This window comes from Anser anser (assembly GCF_964211835.1).
Source record: "Anser anser genome assembly, chromosome: 1".
Classification (NCBI taxonomy): Eukaryota; Metazoa; Chordata; class Aves; order Anseriformes; family Anatidae; genus Anser; species Anser anser.
Genome location: NC_139720.1, coordinates 184,474,329 through 184,494,275, shown reverse-complemented (window position 1 = coordinate 184,494,275; position 19,947 = coordinate 184,474,329). Strand labels below are relative to the sequence as shown.

At 42.8% G+C, this 19,947-nt stretch overlaps 1 protein-coding gene across 13 annotated transcripts in view; it reads left to right on the top strand.

The window, feature by feature from the left end:
- The window catches only part of ATP7B (ATPase copper transporting beta), a 45,449-nt gene extending 32,403 nt beyond the window's left edge, over window positions 1-13,046 (top strand). For all 13 annotated transcript variants that reach the window (XM_083833666.1, XM_083833664.1, XM_083833663.1 and 10 more), the window contains 9 exons: window positions 773-967; window positions 2,557-2,739; window positions 4,220-4,418; window positions 5,721-5,867; window positions 7,241-7,383; window positions 8,624-8,827; window positions 8,940-9,057; window positions 9,825-9,927; window positions 10,919-13,046. In XM_083833666.1, the coding sequence (XP_083689792.1) occupies window positions 773-967; window positions 2,557-2,739; window positions 4,220-4,418; window positions 5,721-5,867; window positions 7,241-7,383; window positions 8,624-8,827; window positions 8,940-9,057; window positions 9,825-9,927; window positions 10,919-11,183 (1,557 nt within the window). In that variant the 3' untranslated portion in view covers window positions 11,184-13,046. The remainder of the gene's footprint in view (window positions 1-772; window positions 968-2,556; window positions 2,740-4,219; window positions 4,419-5,720; window positions 5,868-7,240; window positions 7,384-8,623; window positions 8,828-8,939; window positions 9,058-9,824; window positions 9,928-10,918) is intronic.
- The last annotated feature ends 6,901 nt before the right edge of the window (window positions 13,047-19,947 follow it).

Genomic DNA, 19,947 nt, shown 5'->3' with positions numbered 1-19,947 from the left:
AAATCTCCCAATGAAATTAATATACCTTCTGCGTGTGCAGGGTTTGATGTTGTAACATGGCAAATGTCTTTGTACAGTGTGGTGTTTTCTACATGGAGTAGATAATTAAACTCATTAAAATATATTTGCGGGTATAAATATACCTGTGCTTTTAGCCCTTGTTTCTGTGTGGGGTTCTTATAAACTGAAATTATTTAATCCTTCTGGATTAAACGTTAAGCATTATCTATAACTGTATTGAAAGGCGCTGAGTCATTCCTGTTATGCTTGATATTTTGTTGGACATCCTGTTCCATGGCAGATAGTGGGCTTGGCTTTAGAAGGAAGGAGAGCTTCTCTTATCTTTAGGATGTGTATTGCTGTGCTCAGCAACTGTGGCGATCCGTGCACCTGGAAGTAGGGTTCGGCTTTGGTAGATTATGAAGGGAACGCCAGGAAGTTACAGTTGTCCAGGAGCCTGAGAGCAGGGTCACTCTGTCAGACCCCTTAACGTGAGGGGTAATTCTGCTGTATTGCTTAAATAGGTGGTGTTCAACAGAAAGTCCTGAAGCATATGTGTGCTTGAGCAGCAAGAAAGCCACAAAATAATGCCATAAACAATTCATAATATTGATGTTTCTCTACCATTACAGTAACAATAATAGATTGCTTTCCTCTACTGGAGGTTTCTGGGTAAACGTGTGGGTTTTTTTTGAACTGGATATGATTGACCGCACTTGTGTTAACTTCTATCAGCAAACATGCATCTCTTTTTCCCCCCTCTCTCTTGCAGAATCAGAACAAACACGCTACAAAAGCTGAACTGATACTGCGGTTTGCGTTTCAAACCTCAATCACTGTGCTGAGCATTGCATGCCCCTGTTCTTTAGGCTTGGCTACCCCAACAGCTGTGATGGTGGGCACAGGAGTTGCTGCGCAGAACGGTATTCTCATCAAAGGTGGAAAACCCCTGGAAATGGCACACAAGGTTAATAGTTCATTTGTACTTTCTGTAGCTTACCCAGCTGTTGCAACATAAAATACAATTTTGCAGGAAATCCCGTTGATCCAGAGAAAGACTGCAGCATTTTCACTTCTTATTTTATTTTTTTTTTTACCATTGGCAGCTGATCATGAGGGTAAAGATGATGACCTTGACCTCCTTTCTCCACAATTCAAAGTAGTCACAGCAATGCGTTGAGAGCCAACAGTTTTTGCAGTCTAATGCCTATGAGGCTGCTAATGTTCTGCACGGCCTTGAGAGGTCTCTGGTTTTTGCATTCTCATCCGTGAAAGCCTGATATCCCAGCACTTTTCTTATTTTCTCAGAGGGCTGCTGTGAAATGTGTATCTTGTTCATGATCGTGGTTTAAAATGTAAGATGTAAGAGAAAAGTGGAATGATCTGAAGTTGTGTTAGTTTAAAATGAAAAAAAAAAGATGGAGGGGAGGCAGAAAAATCCTTTCAAAGGCAGAAAACTGATGAAAGGAGGAGGAGGAGAAAGAAGGATTTGACACGTCCAATGCCAGTAAAAAGAAGATTAGTTTAAACTATGCTATGGGAGACTAGATTGGACATCAACAGAATATTTTAAGTGAAAAGGATAGTAAGAATAAGTTAATCAGACTGATAATAATTATTGTTTTTACTGAACATGGTAGGAAAGGCTAGAAGGCTCTTTATGAGGCTCTGCAAAATAAAACAAAAAAGCAGCAAATACAAAAGCAACAACAAAATGAAACAACAACTACAAAAAAAACCACAGGAAAAATACTTCTAATTAGTGTTAGCTTGTTTTGTTTTGTTTTTAACTTTTGGATTACAGAGAAAAGTTGGGTCAGGGCTTGGAAAATTAGGTGACCTGTTGGATTCTGCAGGGTTGATGGGTTGGAATAGCTGAGAATGGAAATAGTGCTGCCTTTAAGGGTTTTGGTTTGTGTGTTTCTCTGTCCCATGTTTATTTTTCAAGATTAGAATTGACTTTAGCTTTGGGTTTCAGTGTATGTGGGACTGTGTTTCTTGGTTCTTTGTGGATTCCTCAAGACCCACAGGTCTGGCTAACAAGTGATTGTTGAATTTGGTGAGGTTGGCTTTGGTTGGATCATTGTTTCTTGAATTTGTTGCAGTTTCTTGAATTCTCTCCCACCTGCTCTACCTCCAAACAACTTTGAATCCTCTTTCCTAAATGCTATTGTTAATCATTTGGAACAGCAGTTGTAAAAAGCCCTCCTAGTATTGCATACCTCATGGTAAAAGTGAGTAAGGTGTCATTACATGAATCCTGCATGGGAATACATACACACACACAGACAAGTCCTGCAGTGACTGTTGTCTGAGATCCTGATACAGGTACAGCACGATACAGCAGCTATATGGGCAACGAATAAGAAGGCATAAGGAGTCCCACTGCACAGACAGTTCACAGTACAGGAATTCCTGGCTTTTGTAGGTTTATTCATCTTGGTTTGGTTACAGTAAACTGATTATTGATCTCTGTCCTGCATTTATGTGCCTAAAGCATGCAAGCATCCCTATGATCACGCAGCTTAGGTGGTAACTGTGGTTTCTTTCTTGCAGATCAAGACTGTGATGTTTGATAAAACTGGGACCATCACTTGTGGAGTTCCTAAAGTGATGAGGGTACTTCTGCTGGGAGACACAGCTGTGCTCTCTCTGAAAAAGGTCCTGGCGGTGGTTGGCACTGCAGAAGCCAGCAGCGAGCATCCTTTAGGTGTGGCAGTCACTAAATACTGCAAAGAGGTACTTAGCCTTTCTGTTTCACCTCAGGCTTGAAGGGATCTACGTGAATGCAGCGATGTTGTGTGAAATGAGCAAGTTCCAGAGGGACAGGCCTCCCTGAAAAGTAACAGGCTGAAAAGCTGGCGCATTTTATGATTGTGCATCTTACTCTGGATGATACCTAGAAGGCATATTCTAAGCTTTGGTTTTCTGGTAGTTCTATGGAGTCCTCAAGCAAGATCTTATGACGTTTTCCCAGAAATAACAGAAAAAAAAAAGGATTACAGAATACATGCAGGAAGAATGTTTATGTTTAAAATAGCATCATGAAGCAAATATGTGGTGACATTTCATATATTACCTGATGGTAGTAGTCACTTCTATTAGTCACCTGCTTATCTGAATAGATTAAGCAAAAAGCTTTAAAATAAACATGAATACTATCCTGTGATACGTGTGAATCTCACAAATGAATTAATAGATTACTCACGTTTTCACACGTGATCCTTAGAGGTCACTTACATATCACATGTGTTCATCAAGTATTTCAGGAAGAATGAAGGCACAAATAGAAACCAACGTAGGAAACCTGCTTTAAAAATAACCACCTTCTTGCTGCTAAGAAAAGTCACTGGGCTTCTTGTCATTAGTTGATTAATCTGAAACTTACTAATGATAGATCTTTCAGTGGTGAAATTTAGAAGTTAACATGTAAATTTAGAAGGAAAAAAAGAGTGTAGGTAGCGATTCAGTTGCCTCTTTTACATATAACATTTTCTGTTTCCAAATTTGTCTTAGTTTCCTTGATACTTCTGTCATTGTCACATGCACCAATTATTACTGGCTTATGGTTATATGAATTCAAATGCTATACTGCTTGAAGGTATTCTTACCATGTGCCTTATCATCTTGGCATTGTAATGAGGTCACTGAAAGGTACACATAGTTCTGATTTCAAGTGATAAGCCAGAATAACTTGGTTGTAAATTAATGAATTGCAAAAAGAATGGGAAAAAAAACCACCCATAGGGTCCTGGTAATCCATTTTCTCATCTTGAAGGTACTCACTGGCTTCTCCTTCACTCCACAAAAAAAAAAAGTTTCCCTAGTAGAATCATCCACCAGATCAGCAGATCACAGGAATTAGATGCAGGTTTTCACTGTCCTTATATGTGTGTGTGTATATGCATAAGGGCTGATGCCACACAGCCACTTGTCTGTGAAGCTAACTAGAAGTTGCCTCTCTTCAGAGGCTGTATGGCTTGCTGTAGTATTTCTTTTTAGTTCCTAGTCTTGGCTGAGGTCATGAACCAAACTGTAACTTCTTTGCCTTTGAAAACCCCAGCACATCTAGAACATCCTTGTTTTAATTTCTGCATTACTGATGCTCTATGCTGCTTTAAGTCTTTGTCAAGAGGAAGAATAAAGTCTCTTTTTGGTGGGAGTTGTCTAATATTTGTACCACACGTTGACTGACGGTGAACTCTGCTTACATCTGCAGGAGCTTGGCACTCAGAGCCTGGGGTACTGCACCAACTTCCAGGCAGTCCCAGGCTGTGGCATCAGCTGTAAAGTTGGCGGTGTTGAGGCCATCCTGGGCATGGCCGAGGAGGGTCTGGGTGAGCCGGTCGCTAACAGGAGTGGGGACAGCAGCGTTCCTCTGGAAGATAACACACTGATCGCGCTCTCTGAATCAGAAGGTACGTCTGCCCCCAAAGGGACTGCTGGTTGCAATGCAAGGGCTAATGAATCCTGCCAGACTAGAAACAGCAGAAAGATGGAGAGAAAGACAAAGAACACGAGGAACAAAAATACACCCTAATGAAAATTCAAACTCTCTTCTCCCCTACTCTCAATTGCTCTGGAGTTCAGAAACCTAATTAAGGATCTAGATGCTACAGTGCTGAGTACTCCAAAAGTCTGTACAATACATAGGCAATAAGCCATAGTCAGCAAGGTCCCTTTTGGACAGAAGAATGGTCCAGCAGAGAGCAAAGTTTGACAATTAGCATGATCTCACTTGGGGCAATTACCTTTAACATACGTTATCTTATTGCTACATTTATGTCCTACTTTTTAGTTCTGTAATAACTTGGACCTTTTGTTTTCTGTTTCAATATCTCTCAAGGCACTTAATTAAAACAAAAACACAACAAAAACATTCAGCAGATGCGCAATAAAAGTTGCAGTGCCTGATGTTTTTGATTTAGCCAATACATTTATTTTTGTTTCAGGCTCTGTGAAAGGCACTTTGATCTTTGTTATTGTACGAGAGAAAGAATACATATTGAAAGCCTTCCTTAAGAAGCTCATCAGTTCTCTGAAGGCTGTGTCTCTTCTGACCTTTTTGAGAAAGCTATTAGAAGAATTAAATAAAATAAGAAGTGTAATCATCAGAACTGTGCCATTTGTGAATAGTGTTGATGTAATGTCTTCTCTCTTGCTTCAGATGGCTTTTGTGAAGTTGGATTGACTTCTTAATGAAGTGCTCTCCATACTGTTTCATTGTTTGTTAGAACAAAACTACTTTTTTTGTTACCAAAAATAGCCTTTATATTTGAAAGAAGTTGTTAGTTGTGAGAACAATGTGGTGTGACATTTAGGAAGTGTGCACACTGCACTTATCCAGAAAAACAATGCGAACTCACAAAGGCAAATATGTGCAAATACTTCCATTAAGTTCATGACGCAGTTCTGTGTATAAACGGGCTCAGAAGTGAGTCTTGAAGGAGAAGAGTTTTATGAGGCTGTCATCAGGTAGTGGCTGTGCATTTGGGTTTGGCCATGACAGCAGCACTTCAAATAAGCCTCATTTAATTTGATAAGCCCCCAGATGAAGTGTCTTTGATGTGGCCATTCCCAGTCAAAGACGCACACAAAAGAAAACCTCTGCAGAGTGTTTCAATAGCTAATGCAGCCTGAAACTGTCGTTCTCAAACATGATGTCTCTGGCATGTCTCGTTTTTGTAAATTTCTCATTTTTCTTTTCTCTCCCCACAAAGGTCCATCAGCTTCCCATGTGTACTCGGTACTGATTGGAAATCGTGAGTGGATGCGACGCAATGGCTTGCACATTGCGAATGATGTAAATGATGCAATGACAGACCACGAAACCAAAGGACAGACTGCCGTATTAGTGGCTATAGATGGTAACTGCTGTTCTTTGAAGAGACTTAATAAATGTCAAATGGTTCTACTGTGGAAGGGATAAAAACAAAGGGAACCAATTCATTGGTAACTTAGTGTCAAGAAACTACTACTACTTATTATTTTCAGTATTTATATAATAATACAATATATATACTATATATATAATAATACAATTGTGATATTATAATATTACAATAACTTATAATGTTATAAATAATAATTATTACTTTCAGTGTTTAAAGATCTTGTTGGGTAATTTTTAATTTAAATATTCATTTCTGAACCTCCTGCTTCCAAAAAGCAGTGCTGGTGCAGGGTATGCAACCACAAACTGATGTCCCACCCTGACTTTACATCACTTAAGGATTTCAGGTTGACCCGTTGTATTACTGATTTCAAAATACTTCATGAATAAACGTGGCAGTTTGTTAGATTGTTCAAGTATAAAAGAAACACTAGATTAGACTAAATGAGATTTTCCAGAGGGCTTCTGTTTTGTGCTACACAGAAAGGGATCCTAGACAGTACCTTAACACGAGAGGCTGCTGTAATGGTGATAGATTGCCAGTGCACCTGTGGTCTTGATTTGGGGCCTCTGATTTGATTAGTGAATATATAATCTTGGTGTGCCCACAGAGTAATTTTCAGAGGCCTTTGCATGTCTCCGCTGGGGCTCCATCAGGGTCCAGCAAAATCAAATGCTGCAAATCAGGACCCTGATGTACACTTGGAGTTCCTATTATTGGTAGTGATAGTGACCAGAGGAACTGGGGACTAAAACCTTCTTAAGGCCTTGCTTTTGAAAAGGTAACACGCAGTGATAAAACAGCATGGGATTTTTGTAAGTCATGTGCAGAAAACACGGATATACCTTTCAGTCGATGTGTTGGAAGATAGGCACAACGTTCCTGTAGAGAAGTAATTAATTGCAGTAGAGATCCAACCCTGAAAGATTAGGGGATATAAAAACACATACTCTGCATCCTGGAAGAATAGCTTCAGCATGTGACCTGGGCACAAAACTCTCTCTGGCCCACAATCATATTTGTCCATACCATAAAACCAATGAGTCAGGCATGTTTAAAAGCTACCCGCTTCTTTTCCCCTTCTTCCTGGTCCAAGAGTTTTATCAAAGGAATTTATTGTTAGGTTTTGAACAGATAAATTAGAGGGGTGTGTATGTAAGTGTGTGTAAGAAAGGGGCCGTAGCTTAGAAAACTTCAGATGGGGGAGTTCAGGCTTGTGAAAGCCGATATTGCTCAGAAAATGTTGCTTTATGAGCCACTGCGGTGTGATGGAGGGAAAGTCCTATTCTTTTGTTGCCCCTTTGCTTCCCACAGCTGTTTTTAACGCAGGATGCTTCTTTGTGAAGGTACCCTGTGTGGAATGATTGCGATAGCAGACACTGTCAAGCAGGAGGCAGCCCTTGCTGTGCACACGCTGAAAAACATGGGAATAGACGTGGTGCTGATAACAGGAGACAACAGAAAAACTGCAAAAGCCATCGCTACTCAGGTACCTTTTTGCGTTTAAAAAAACGTGTGATGGGCTTCCAAGGATCTGCTTATCCCAGTGGATTGGGAGTAAGCAATCAGAGTTTCCATGGATGTGTTAAAGAAAGATCAACTTCTGTTGAGCTGGACTGAAAATCAGGTGAAGTCGTATGGCATAGTAAAGCCCAGTGACTGCATTAGGATCTCAGTGAAGAGAAGCATTCAGTACTTCTCCAGGGGCACAGAGTTCCTTGCAGTAACTAGTCCATTGCTGAACTGAAGCCTCCTGCTTCCCTCCACTGAAGGGCAGTCACGTTTCGTTAGTGATGAAGGAAAGTGCCTTTAAGGTCCAGTGCTGTCCCCAGTAAGGGAAGTTGGGATTTGGAAGTTGGGATCTTATTTTAATTCACTCTTTCACCTTTTGCGTTCAGTTGTTTTAAAGTGCTTTCCCACCCCACCTTCCTTTGTTAAGGGAAGAAGTTTTTCAGAAACAGACTTTGATTTACGGCTCCGGGCACTCAGGTGAAGTTTTCAAACGAGCTTAGTCTGTGCCAACTTAACATTTTCACTGAAATTTTGTCACTTACTTCTTTTCCAATGGAAAAATGGGGGAAAAATGTTACATTTTGAAAGGTAAAAAGCTGACTTCTACCTCTTGTAGTGAAAAGCTGTTCTCTACCTGATGAGGCAGCCCGACCAGGGGTATTATCACGGCCCTCTTTAGTACACCCACCTCTGTTCTTCACCTGCAGCACTAAGCTATTGGTTAAGCACCTCCAGGTTAGTGGAGGTGTGGATGGGTAAACTTACCCAGCCATCTGCTTTATTTTCAGTTTCCCTGAGACCTGTGTATTTATGTTAACATTTGTGTTTTCCCTAGTGTAAGTGCCTGATTGTATACGACTTTTACGTGCGTTTCCCTAAAACTTTTATTGGTGCATATCCGTCAAGCAGCATGATTAGCTGAAAACTGTCTGTTTTAGCCATCAAACCCTTACTTGCCAGGGCAGTAGAGCTTCAGGAGCCCTATGAGGCACGATGCCAAGGGCAGTGCATGGTTTGTCAGCCTCTCTGCAGTGTTGATGAAGAGGACTGTAATCAATCCCTTTCTTACACCAAAGGCATGTTGCTCGTCGGCTTTCTGTGCCGCTTGCAAGTGTTGCCTTGGACCAGAATTAGTTTGGGTTATCTTCCTTTGATTGCTTTTCCTTTTGGCATGAAGAATATCACCAACAAGCATGTGTTTCTTTCTTTGTACATAGGTTGGGATCAAAAAAGTATTCGCTGAAGTTCTTCCTTCTCACAAGGTTGCAAAGGTCCAGGAGCTCCAAAATGAGAGGAGGAAGGTTGCAATGGTTGGTGATGGAGTCAATGATTCCCCTGCACTAGCCAGGGCCGACATCGGAATTGCGATTGGAACAGGCACTGATGTTGCCATTGAAGCAGCAGATGTTGTTCTTATCCGAGTGAGCACTACAGTTTTGACCTGTCTTCTTTCATCACTTTGTTGCTCTTCTTTTTAGCTCGGTGTTCTGAAGAAAGCATGTGGAAACCTTTCAATGCTTTTCTGTCTTGCAGAACAACTTGCTAGATGTCGTTGCCAGTATTCACTTATCAAAGAGAACAGTACGAAGGATACGGATAAATCTGATTCTTGCCTTAATTTATAATCTGCTTGGAATACCAATAGCAGCAGGTGGGTGACTGCTGGAGCTCAGCCTGAGGAAGACAGCAGCACAGTTGAGCTCTGTGGTGCCTCTTGCAGGATTTCCTGCTCTAGCAGCTGAAGAGAGGTTCCTGAAGCATCTAAACGTTGGCAGAGGGAGGACAAAATATCTATGTACATTTATATTAATGCTGGTAGAAGTCTATATTCTCCAAATTTTAAGTTTTTATTAATGAATTCTTGTATGTTAAAATAAAAAAAAAGCTCTTATTTTACATAGCAGTACTTGGAGATCAGTTTTAGTAAATTCTAAACCAGCTCTAATAAGAGAGATCATCCCATTTCTTGGTGCTTCTTCTTCTATTCAGCCTGGATTGCACGTTTTTTCTCGTACTATTTAGATTCTCTCTGCTTCTGTCAGACATCTTCTCATGCTCCAAATTCCTACTTAAAACTTACTTTCAGCAGTTCTCTTTCTCTTTTTCTTTGTCAGTAAGTTCTCCCTCATTTGTCTGGCCTGTTGCTTTGTCTTTCTATTGCTTTTGCTTTTTTTCATATGTGCAGAAGGGACAAGTAGTCTTACCTTGTGGCTGCAGTCTTGTAGCTGAATCTGTGCAAAGACCGTCCCTTGCAACTGAAGGGACGTATTTAAAACTAAGTAAGTAAATACATGTTTATCTATTTGTGTTTCTAGAGGTCTCAGTAAGTCACGTTGCTCTGTTCTGTGATATGCAGGGACAGAAATGTTTGCACTGGGACAGGCTGCCCTGGCTGATGTCCGTATGCTCTTTTCCTAGGTGTGTTCATGCCCGTTGGCCTGGTGCTTCAGCCTTGGATGGGATCAGCTGCAATGGCAGCTTCCTCTGTGTCCGTCGTGCTGTCCTCCCTGCAGCTGAAATGGCAAGTTGGCTTACACTGAGCAACTGGGGAGCTGTCGGCAGCGCTGCTGCTGGCACTCAAACGAGACAGTAGTTTGGGCTTTGTATACCTAAAAACACCTGACAGCCCTTTAGCATGGGGACGTTCTGTCTAATTCTTGGCTCCAAAAGAGATGGATGTCACTATCGTGAACACACCGGGACTAAGACTATATTGAGTGTTCTTTAATTATCAGCTAAAATAGTGAGTGGATGCCACAAGGGCAGCTGTGTTGGAGATTGTGAACCAAGTTCAGTACCAAGGGAGGTAATGATCGGTGCTGTTCTTGTTGTGAATATCAACTGAACAAATAATTCAAGTGGGAGTTCTCCATAACGTAGCAGTAAATGGTTTTTTGAAAGACTTGCACCTGTTTTTATTATTTAGTCTTTTTAATTTAGCCAAGGAGAAAAAGAGAAGCAAAGTACATTTATTCTTTTGACCTTTGCAACTGGTGAAAGCATCCTATTTTTATTTTATTGGAAGTGAATGACTTTTTGAAATATAACAAGATTTTTCAAATTCTATTAACTTTATATTCTACATTTTTTGGGTGCAGTTGCAATGGACCTACTTTTAAGAGCTTTGTGAACAAGCATCTTTTTAAAATCAGAATTTTTAGAGTTTCTAAAATTAGTCCAAACCTTCAAATATTTCTACTGTAGCTTGGGTCTTCTGTTGTGTACAGTGTAGTGTCAACTAATGTAGGAAGTCTGTTACTGCATCATGATTCTGATCCTGTGAATGCTCAATGAGATCACGGTCTTGAAGAAAAACCTCATTTTGAGAGACCTTCTCGTTTACTGTTTGAACTGTCGTAATGCCTTGTGACCACTGCTCTTAGCCATTAATATTTTTTCTAAAGCGCAGGTAGCAATCAGGTTATCAGAAGTTTCTGATTTATTGTAATGCCGAAGTCACTTCCACACGTTGAGCTCTTGGTACAAAATGTCTTTTCTCTCTCTCTTCTTAGTTATAAGAAGCCAGACACAGAAAGTTATGAGGCACAAGCTCAAGGCCGCATGAAGCCACTTACTCCTTCCCAAATCAGTGTTCACATTGGAATGGATGACAGGAGGAGGGATTCATCCAGACCAGCTCCCTGGGATCAGATTAGTCAAGTGTCTCTCTCTTCCTTGACTTCAGACAAGCTGCCCAGACATAATGGCTTTTTTGAGGAGGAAGGGGACAAGTGGTCGCTGCTCATGAACGGAAGAGATGAAGAACAGTACATCTGAAGCGCTGTGTTCTTAGTGCAGCAGGAAACATTCCAGTGACGAGAGGAACTGAGTTATGCCATCAAGATCTTCAAGGTTATAAGTGAAGCTATTCCTTCAGCTCACAAAATGATTGCAACTCAGTCTGGTGTTGGGTTGTGTGGATTGTGGATTCCTTCAGGTCACCAGTTACGTCCAGTGGCTGAAAGAATCTGGGGCTCTGTAGTGAACTGGCTCCTTTGCACACAGCAAATAGTGAAATAATGTAAAATTGTAATTTCAGAGTTGAATGGAGTTTCTCTCTTCTGGACTGTTCGCTGGGCACCAAATTTCATACTTTTCACTCTTTCTAACTTTATTCTTTAAAGAGTATATGAAGCAAAACTATTTTCAGAGCTTCCAAATACTAGTTTCAGTGTCCAAGTGAAAATATCCATGGCATAAGGAGCTCTGTGGTTGGAAGCTGTATTTTTAAGCAGAATCCTAACTAGTCACATCACTGTGAGAGCACTTTATACTTAGGATTCGTGTGCATCTTACTGTGCCAAAAATGCTTCAGTGTTTCACTGACTATAACTCTGTGAAATGTCCTTGTTAGACTTCCACTTGCTTTCAAGTATCCACATCCTTTTGGTGCACATTTCCACTGCTAAACTTGTTCAGTGATTCCCACTGCTCTCCTGGGTTTTCTCTTTTGCTCCACATCAGCTCTTTTTTTCCCCTTTCTTCACACAAGATATCTTCTCTGACTTCTTACTATGTTTACAGATGTTCCTCTTTGGGACAAACTCCTTATAGTCACTAGGAATATTCCATTCTTAATGCAATTCCTGGTCCAAGTTAGCACAGCATTTTCCTGTGGATACCTTGCAGGATCCTTTGAAGTCCCAGACAATTGGACAGTTGGCTGGCTCTTCCCTCTGAGCGAAGAATTTATATCAGCGTGAGTGAAGGAGGTATTCACCATGGAGTGACAGAAAGCAGGACTAGGTCTAATGTTGGTTCATTGCATGTTAACTCCAGTTTGCGTGTTGATTAAAGTGGAGTCAAAAGGTTAAATGGGACGTGGTGGAAAAGCGGCCCTAAAATGTTGGACTTCTACTTGCCATTGTATAATTTACTGTTTCTGATGACAGAAGGGCTTGAACTAAAAAGATCTGTAATAGCTTGAATTTTAATGTAAATGGGTTTTCATGTTTTGAATTGGTTTTAATTTTCATCTTTTCTCTAGTTTAGTAAGAAATGAAGGTGCTGAACAAACGTTTTTCTCTTTAACGTCTTTACCAAAGCTGGCAATAACTTTGTCACTCTGAATGTCAAATTCATCCCTTAACACCTTTTGGAGTCAGTCAGGGCAATCGACTGCTTCAGTGCACTGAATCTGGTCCCGTGGTGCTGTACTGCTGGACTGTGGGACTCTGAAGTAAGCAGACCAGAGTTTTATGATCTGATCTAAAAGGTGAAAGAACAGAAATTACCACGCTGAGCAATGTGAAATAAGCATTTAATTTCACTGACTTATATATAAGACTGTTTCCAACGGGGGTTCATATCCCGCTCCTCCTAATTTCTTTTTGTTTTTACAAGTCAGGAAAGAGACTGTTCCTAAAGCATCAGGCAGGTCTTCCTATTCTCTCTTCCTCTTAATATTATTTTTGAGCTGTCCTTAGAAAACATCAACAGCATTGTCTTAAATACAAATACAAATCAGTTTTAAAACTGTAAAATCTCTTTATATGTGCAGAGATTACTTTCACGGCGCGCACTTTTCAAACGTGCCACAGGTGTCTACAGACGGCCCTGCGGGGAAGGTGGTCTACTGTTTCACTATATTGTGTTCCGTACCAGTGCTTACAGTAAAAAAATGGTGTTTTTTTAAACAAACGTCTGTGTGTCTTGGTTTTTGTTGTTGTTTTTTGTAGGGGTGCACCAAAAAAAAAAAAGTGTAAGCAGTAACTGTTGGACCGCAGGATGCATATGCAAGATGTCACTGCCAATGAGCATTTGGTTTATGTGACATGCCGTGCAAAAGCGGTTCAGTGTGACTCAGCATGCTTCCCACGGACAAAAGGAAACCCAAGAAATTCAGCCAGTCTGTTGGGTCACATCTTTGTGCTGTTTGAAGTTGCAAGAAGTTCTCTGATACACTGCAGCAGAACTAAGGCTAACTTGATTATATGGTTGACCTGATCACCACTTTTTGGAACTTCAGACCAGTCTGCTGGTTAGATTAGTCTACTGCTTATTAAAACAACACATCTGAAAAACAGTTCAAGCCAAAGATCATGTTACACACACATTCAAAATAACAGTGTACTTGGGTAAGAGATTTTGTGGCTGATTAGTGTGACTGCTTTGAGATCAAGTTCAGGCAGAGTAAGCAGGGAAAAAGACAATTATACTGTGCATTGAGGCAGGTTAGGTTGTAAGCATGCCGAAGGGTGGAATTAGAATTCCAAATTGTCCTGAGAAATTGGACAGGACTGACAAATGTTGCAGAGAGGACAGAGAGGAATTAAAGGTCAGCTTGGCAGGAAAAGGTTGAGTAGTTGACTCGCATTTGTTTTGTGACCCATTCTAGCAGCGCTGCGGTGCTGCAGTGTGGACACATACACAGAGGTGTGTAACAGTTGTCATCTACGTGACATAAAACAACTCTGGTGAGGTATCAGCTGAAGCAGCAGGTCTGGTTTTGTATGCCATGCTTGTTAGGAAACGTAGACAGTTCAGAAAAGAGCAATGAGATTTACAAGGAGTCTAGAAAACATGGGAACATAAGTACCTGAGAATAAGAAATGTAAGCGGATTGAATGAGTTTGAGTAGGTTTGCCAACAGCATTCCTAAAGGAACTACAAGTCTTCAAATACAAGAAGAACAATTTGGTCCTTTCATCGTTTCAGGCTTGTGCTCAAGGTGGATAGAAGAAGAAATAATTGGCTTATTGAATCAAGGAGGATTTAGATCAGTGGCTAAGGAGGAACTGTCTAGCAGGGAAGAGATTGCCAAGAGGGGCTCTTTGGCCATGTGTGGCAGTCAGGCTCATACCTGTTGAAAATGCTTTAGCCAGAGGTGAATCCTGAATCCTGCTTTGGGGCCAGGTGACTGCTTGGACAACCTCTCGACGTGGTCTCCAGCTGTGCTTTCTCTCATTTCTGTGGAAGGAAAATGAGCTGGCACATCACCAGAAGAGAGGACTCTGAACTGAACACACTATCCTGCTCTCAAGAGGTGCCAAAGGACTGGAAGAAAGACTAGCTTTGACTTTATTTAATGTATTCTGACATTTATTTAATGACATTTATTTAATGCATTCATAAACCGGGCAATATGTACAGATTTTGTAACTGTATTTGCGTAGTGTCTTAAACTGTAAACTGCTGTGAAACTTGCCTGTTAGACTGTAAGGAAGTTAGACTCGCTACGTGTAGGCAAGAAAAATTTAAGTGCAAGTCCTGACACTCGTGATCCTATGCTCTTGTTAAATCTGAGCTGACTCGCTGGAGGGGTGTACAAGGCATAGGACAGGATCTGCATTTCTGCATAACCTACTTACAAGCTTTCCCCGTCCTCAGCAGAGCGATCTGCCTGCAGAGCCCTGGCACAGCGCGGTGCTGGCCCCAAACTGGTGCTCTGCTGGACTGGGAGCCAGGCGCAGGAAAAGGGCTGGAGGCGGGTTCCTGAAAGGAAGGGCTCTTCAGGTAAGCCCTACGCTCAGTGCCCTGGCTGCTCACTGGTACACTACACATCTCCCTTTTCCCAGGGTTAAACATTTTGATGGACTGGAGAGCACGGAGGGGCTTTCCAAATCCCAATTGTGGTCTTAGGTATCTAAATTCTGCAAGTTCCCCTGGCATGGATCAAATGCTGCAGGTCTGAGCCTAAAAGTTGATTTATCTGATGATACACACAGGAATGTCGCAGCCATACTGGAGGGGTGACATTGTTTTCTTTAAATCTTGACTGCTGTTTAGTTATTTTGCCCTGGAAAAAAGTAGTGAGTCTTTGTCTGTATGTGTATTTATGTATATATTTATGAACACAGAAGACATCTAAAGGATAAGATCTTTTGCTTTGGTTTCCACGTGATTCTTAGTGCAGCAGACCAGGAGTAGTGTTTCAGTGGTGCTTTCCAACCATTTTCATTCTCATGCTATTGTTTCGCATAAGAATGTTGGTGCCCTAAGTTCACCGAAAAGAAACGATTCCCTTTGTTTGATTTCCTCCTCCCTCCCTGTGTTCCAAGCAAACGAACCGCCTGATTTCTATGCAGGCTGATTGCATCCTCTCCGTGACTAAACAGTCTCAGAGAGATCGTATTTTCTCTGAATGGGCTTGTGCGTGAAGAAAACAAATGAGTAGGTGGTGAAATAATACGGTGGAGTGCAGGATGGTAAATGAGATAACACTGAAATGTCCGGTTTAATTTCCTTTACTAAGATGCCACCAGCAAGCATGCTGGTTTTCAGTGGAAACCATTTGAGAGCCACAAAAGAAGAAGTGGCGAAGGGCAAAGCATCCCGCTCACATGTGAGTCCCAGACAGGTACAAAGGCAGGAGGAGGGAGATGATTCCTCTCCTTGTCTCGAGTTAAAAGCACCGGGGTTTTGCAGGCAAGCACAGCCCAGCTGCAGGCTCTCTGTGCAATGATCTGATTTTCACGAGCACAAAAGGATGATTTCTGAAGTTTCCCCCGGTGCTGCAGGTAAAGGGGAAGGGATTTTGCATGAGGAGGTGAGGTTTTGTTTCCTCACTTGGGCATTCAGCTGCCCCAGGCTCAGGCAACTCCCCTGCGAGATGTGTGCTGGTTATTATCAGTGAGTGTTGGTTATTATCGGTGAGTGCTGGTGAGTGCAGCAGCCCCGGTGGCTGTGTGGCCCTGGCTGGGGCTGTGCCACCTGGCAGCCAGCACCCCACCCCGCAGGGGACCACGAGATGTCACCGCAGGCTTGGCCCAAGCCAGAGAATCCCGTTAATCTGCAAAGCATCTGAAAATCCAGTACAGTCAGTGCTCATTGACTCATTAGCCACGAGGGGAAGGAAAATGCAAAGGGGGCAGTTTAAGCCAAAGAATACAGCGTGCCTAAAATTTTGGGTTGGCTTGACATTATCTAGCTGGGGAACAGAAGATTTCAGGCAGGCATTTATTTGCATTGAGCTCTGAATTGCTACCTTGTTTGTATTATTTGACAGCTAAGTGATTCCTGAGCTCCGCATGTGCTGTCTGCTAAAATTATTGTTAGCTTTCTTTTCTTTTTTCCCTTTGACAAGCTGAAATGTAAGGAGATGAGCAGTGCTGCAGGAAGGCTGAGCGTCCTGTCCCTGGCTGCATGCTCAGCACCAACCCACGCCTTTAGGCAGAAGTTTAAGCTCCCCAGGTACCCGAGGGTGCAAGGCTTCTTGTTTGGTTGGCTTTTGTTTTCAGCAGAATCATAATCTGGGTGAAGTCACGCTGTAGGAGAGCACCAAAGCCCAAATGTAAATCCTTTTGAAATCAATCAGTGATTGACTGTCAATCCTTCTGTCAGTCCTTTTGAATAAGAGGCACGTGCTCAACGCTCCTCCGAACCATAGCTGCACACCTCGTGAGAGTTATCACACAAATGCAGGCATAAATTGGAATATTTGAGGCCTCCAAACACTTACAGAACTATCCAAAATCCAAATGACTTTTCTAAAAAGCAAATACACGATCTGGGTTTGAAAGAAGTTCACCGAATCACTTGCCCTTCACTGTCACCTCTTTTTACCACGAACACAGTGTGGGACACATCTGGCCACTGGCAAGTGCCAACTGTTGTGAAAAGCCACTGTCACGAAGTGCTGTAGCTCTTTGCTGTTATTTCAGCCCTCGTAACCCAGCTCTCCTCCATCCCTTGACACCGCCTGCTGAAGAGGAAGAGGAGCAGTCCCCCGGCAATGCAGCACCGCGGGGCACCCATCAGGGAGAAGCTCACCGAGGGCGCTTTGGGGATGGATACACACAGTTGATAGCCTCTATTGGTACAGGATGGTTGGTGTTAGCTTTTCTTAAAGCAAGTTGCTTTAAAATTCACATTTCTCTCTCTGCTTCTATTATATTTTTAGACATTTCTGCTCTTTGGGGCAATGCGTTGCCATGCCCTGTCCCCATCGGGCTATCAGCAGGCACGAGGCTTCCTTCTGCTCTCCTGTTGAGACCTCCTCCGGCACCGTTCCCTTATTATGTTAATAAGAAAGCAGATTTTAATTGCATCTGATGAGGAGTCTGCTCTTCCCTATACCTTCACCATGCTCAAGCCTGTGGATTTAATTAGGTCCCTTGGGGGACATGGCGCGACCCTCTTAAATTCCCGGTGTGTCAGTGGGCTGGTTTGTAGGGCTAAGCATCTCCAGCAGGAAGGGCAGGGGACTTTGGGTTTGCAGGGAAGGCTGGGTGCTTTAGTACAGGGTGTTGTGGAGGCTTTCCTGGCGGGAAGGGAGACCCGGCTGTGCACGGGTCACATCCCCAGCGTGGTCTCGTCCCTTGCAAGGGTTAATGTTATTCTGAGACACCTCTGCATTGCAGTTGCAAATCCGAGAGGCTGGGAGCAACCTGCCGAACAGGAAGCAGCTCATTAAGCCCGTACTGTCACTGATTCATAAGGGAGCGCGGAGACAATATAATTACTGTAATTATGTCAGGTACTTGCTGCAGAGTTGCCATTTGTGTCGGGAATTTTATCCTCTCTGTGTGGCAGGAGGATTAAAAAAAACCCAACCTATACAGCTGCCAATATATTTGTGCCACAAGTAACTTACTCAGAGGCTGTCGTTTGATTGTTCTGCTTGCAGAAAATGAAGGTTGAGCCTTCTCCATCTTAGGGATGAAGCAGTGGTAGGGAAGGAAGGCTTCTGGGCAGTGTGTTGCATTCCTCATGCCGAGGAGGGAGGCAGACTTGGGCTGTAAAGGTGACCTGGCCAATGCCACCCTGGCCAAGGTCAAGTTGCAGTAAGAAAGTCTACACCAGCAGCATTTGTGCTAAACAATTTGGACAAATATAAGGCAGTAGAAATACAGGCTTGCTCTTGAGCAATCGTCAAAGTAATGAGAGAAAGCCCTGAGACAAAGGGGCTTCACAGCAATAAGACATCAAACCTTTTCCAGGAGGAAAGCATTGATTGTATTTTGCATGAGGCTGAACCACGGCAGGGGTTGAGTGACCTGAGCAGTGCCTGCCCCAGCAGGGAGCAGACGTTTTGTGCTACAGCCCTGCCTTGTTCTCACGATTGCTTGGCTAGTTTGTAAAAATAAAAATAAATAATAAATAATTAAAAAAGGGAAATTTAAAAGAGCTCGCTTAGCTTCATAAAAGCACATGAACAAACCGAACAGCTCACCAGCAGACAAATTATTAGTCTCTGATTCAGCCATGGATGATTGTTTCTCCAACAGCTTCTTCCCCTCGCCATCCTCACCGGCTCTTCAAGTGTTTTTGGCGTCATTCTTGTATGAATAAGTCAGAAAAGAGACACGCCAGAAAAGCCTCTAATAAGAAACCTGAAGAGTAATGAAAGGAGCAGATGAAAAGTTCTGCCAAAGCATGTGCAATACCCGAGCGTTGCATTTACCCGTCCGTGCTAATGACAGCGCTGTGAGTGCTGTCCTTCCACTTACTTCTTTCGGAATTAAAACACACTCGTTAGAGATGGCAGCAGGTGTAATCAGAATGACTGCACCTATCACCAACGCTGTCCTCGTTCGATCTCCTGTGCTGTATATGTGCGCGTTTGGTGCTGCAAATGGCCACAGCGTTTTTGCAATGCATACCCCAGCTTCGGCAAAAAGAAACGACAAAAGAACAGACCAACCAAAAAAACAAACACACAAAGAAAACCCCACACCTTTAACACCCCAGATCTAACAAAGCACAGCTCTGATGCTCTGAGTGATTCCAGCTCTTGACACCATGGCTCGCACACCAGGCACGTCCAGAGAAGTACCTGGGAAGTGCTGGCACGCGTACCCCGAGGGCTGCTTCACCTGCAGCAGCTGTTAGCACATTTTATACTCTCTTATTTTGAGATTTTTGTATGCAGGTGAGTTAACCTTGCCGCCTGTGACAATATTTAACTTCTCTGTTTCTCATCCTCCCCTCCGGGTTTGTTGGTGTCCCATACGTAGCACACCGATTGGAAATGCAGCAGGGGTGGCACACGCACAGCAGCTTAAGGGCTGAGTCTGAAGAAACCAAGCCTAAGTCACCAGTGTCTCATATCCCCTCTCCCGCCTTACTGACGGAGAGAAAAAACCTCCTTGCAGTCTCTGAAGGAGGCTTCCACCTTCGGGATGTGCCTGGTGGGTGTTACACAGTTTTGGCAGATCCCAGCATCGTCCCGCTCTCTATTTTCCAGGCCCATGTGGAGCACAGGCTGGAGCAAAGCTGACACAGTTGGCTGGGCTTTTTGCCCCCATCACGCACTGCCTTCAGGTCCATCTCCCCTTTCTTGCCCCTGCTAAAGCTGGTCAAGTATATCTTGGTCAGATGAGCAGGACTCAGGTGTATTACCCGAGGTGTGACTGGGACTGACGTAAGTCAGATTTGGTAGGTTTTTTTTTCTTCCTAGAAACTGGAAGAAATGGCCATGGTCCCTCTGCAGGTAAACTTTAGACAGTACGTGCAGTAAATCCCATGCACTCTTACTGTACCAAACCCTGAGCATATTTGCAGGGTCTCTTCTCACGAATTTCAGACCTGTAAATCCTCGACACAGGGATAGGTGGGGCAGTGGAGCAGGAGCATGGGAAGGAATCTTGAACTGCCTGGT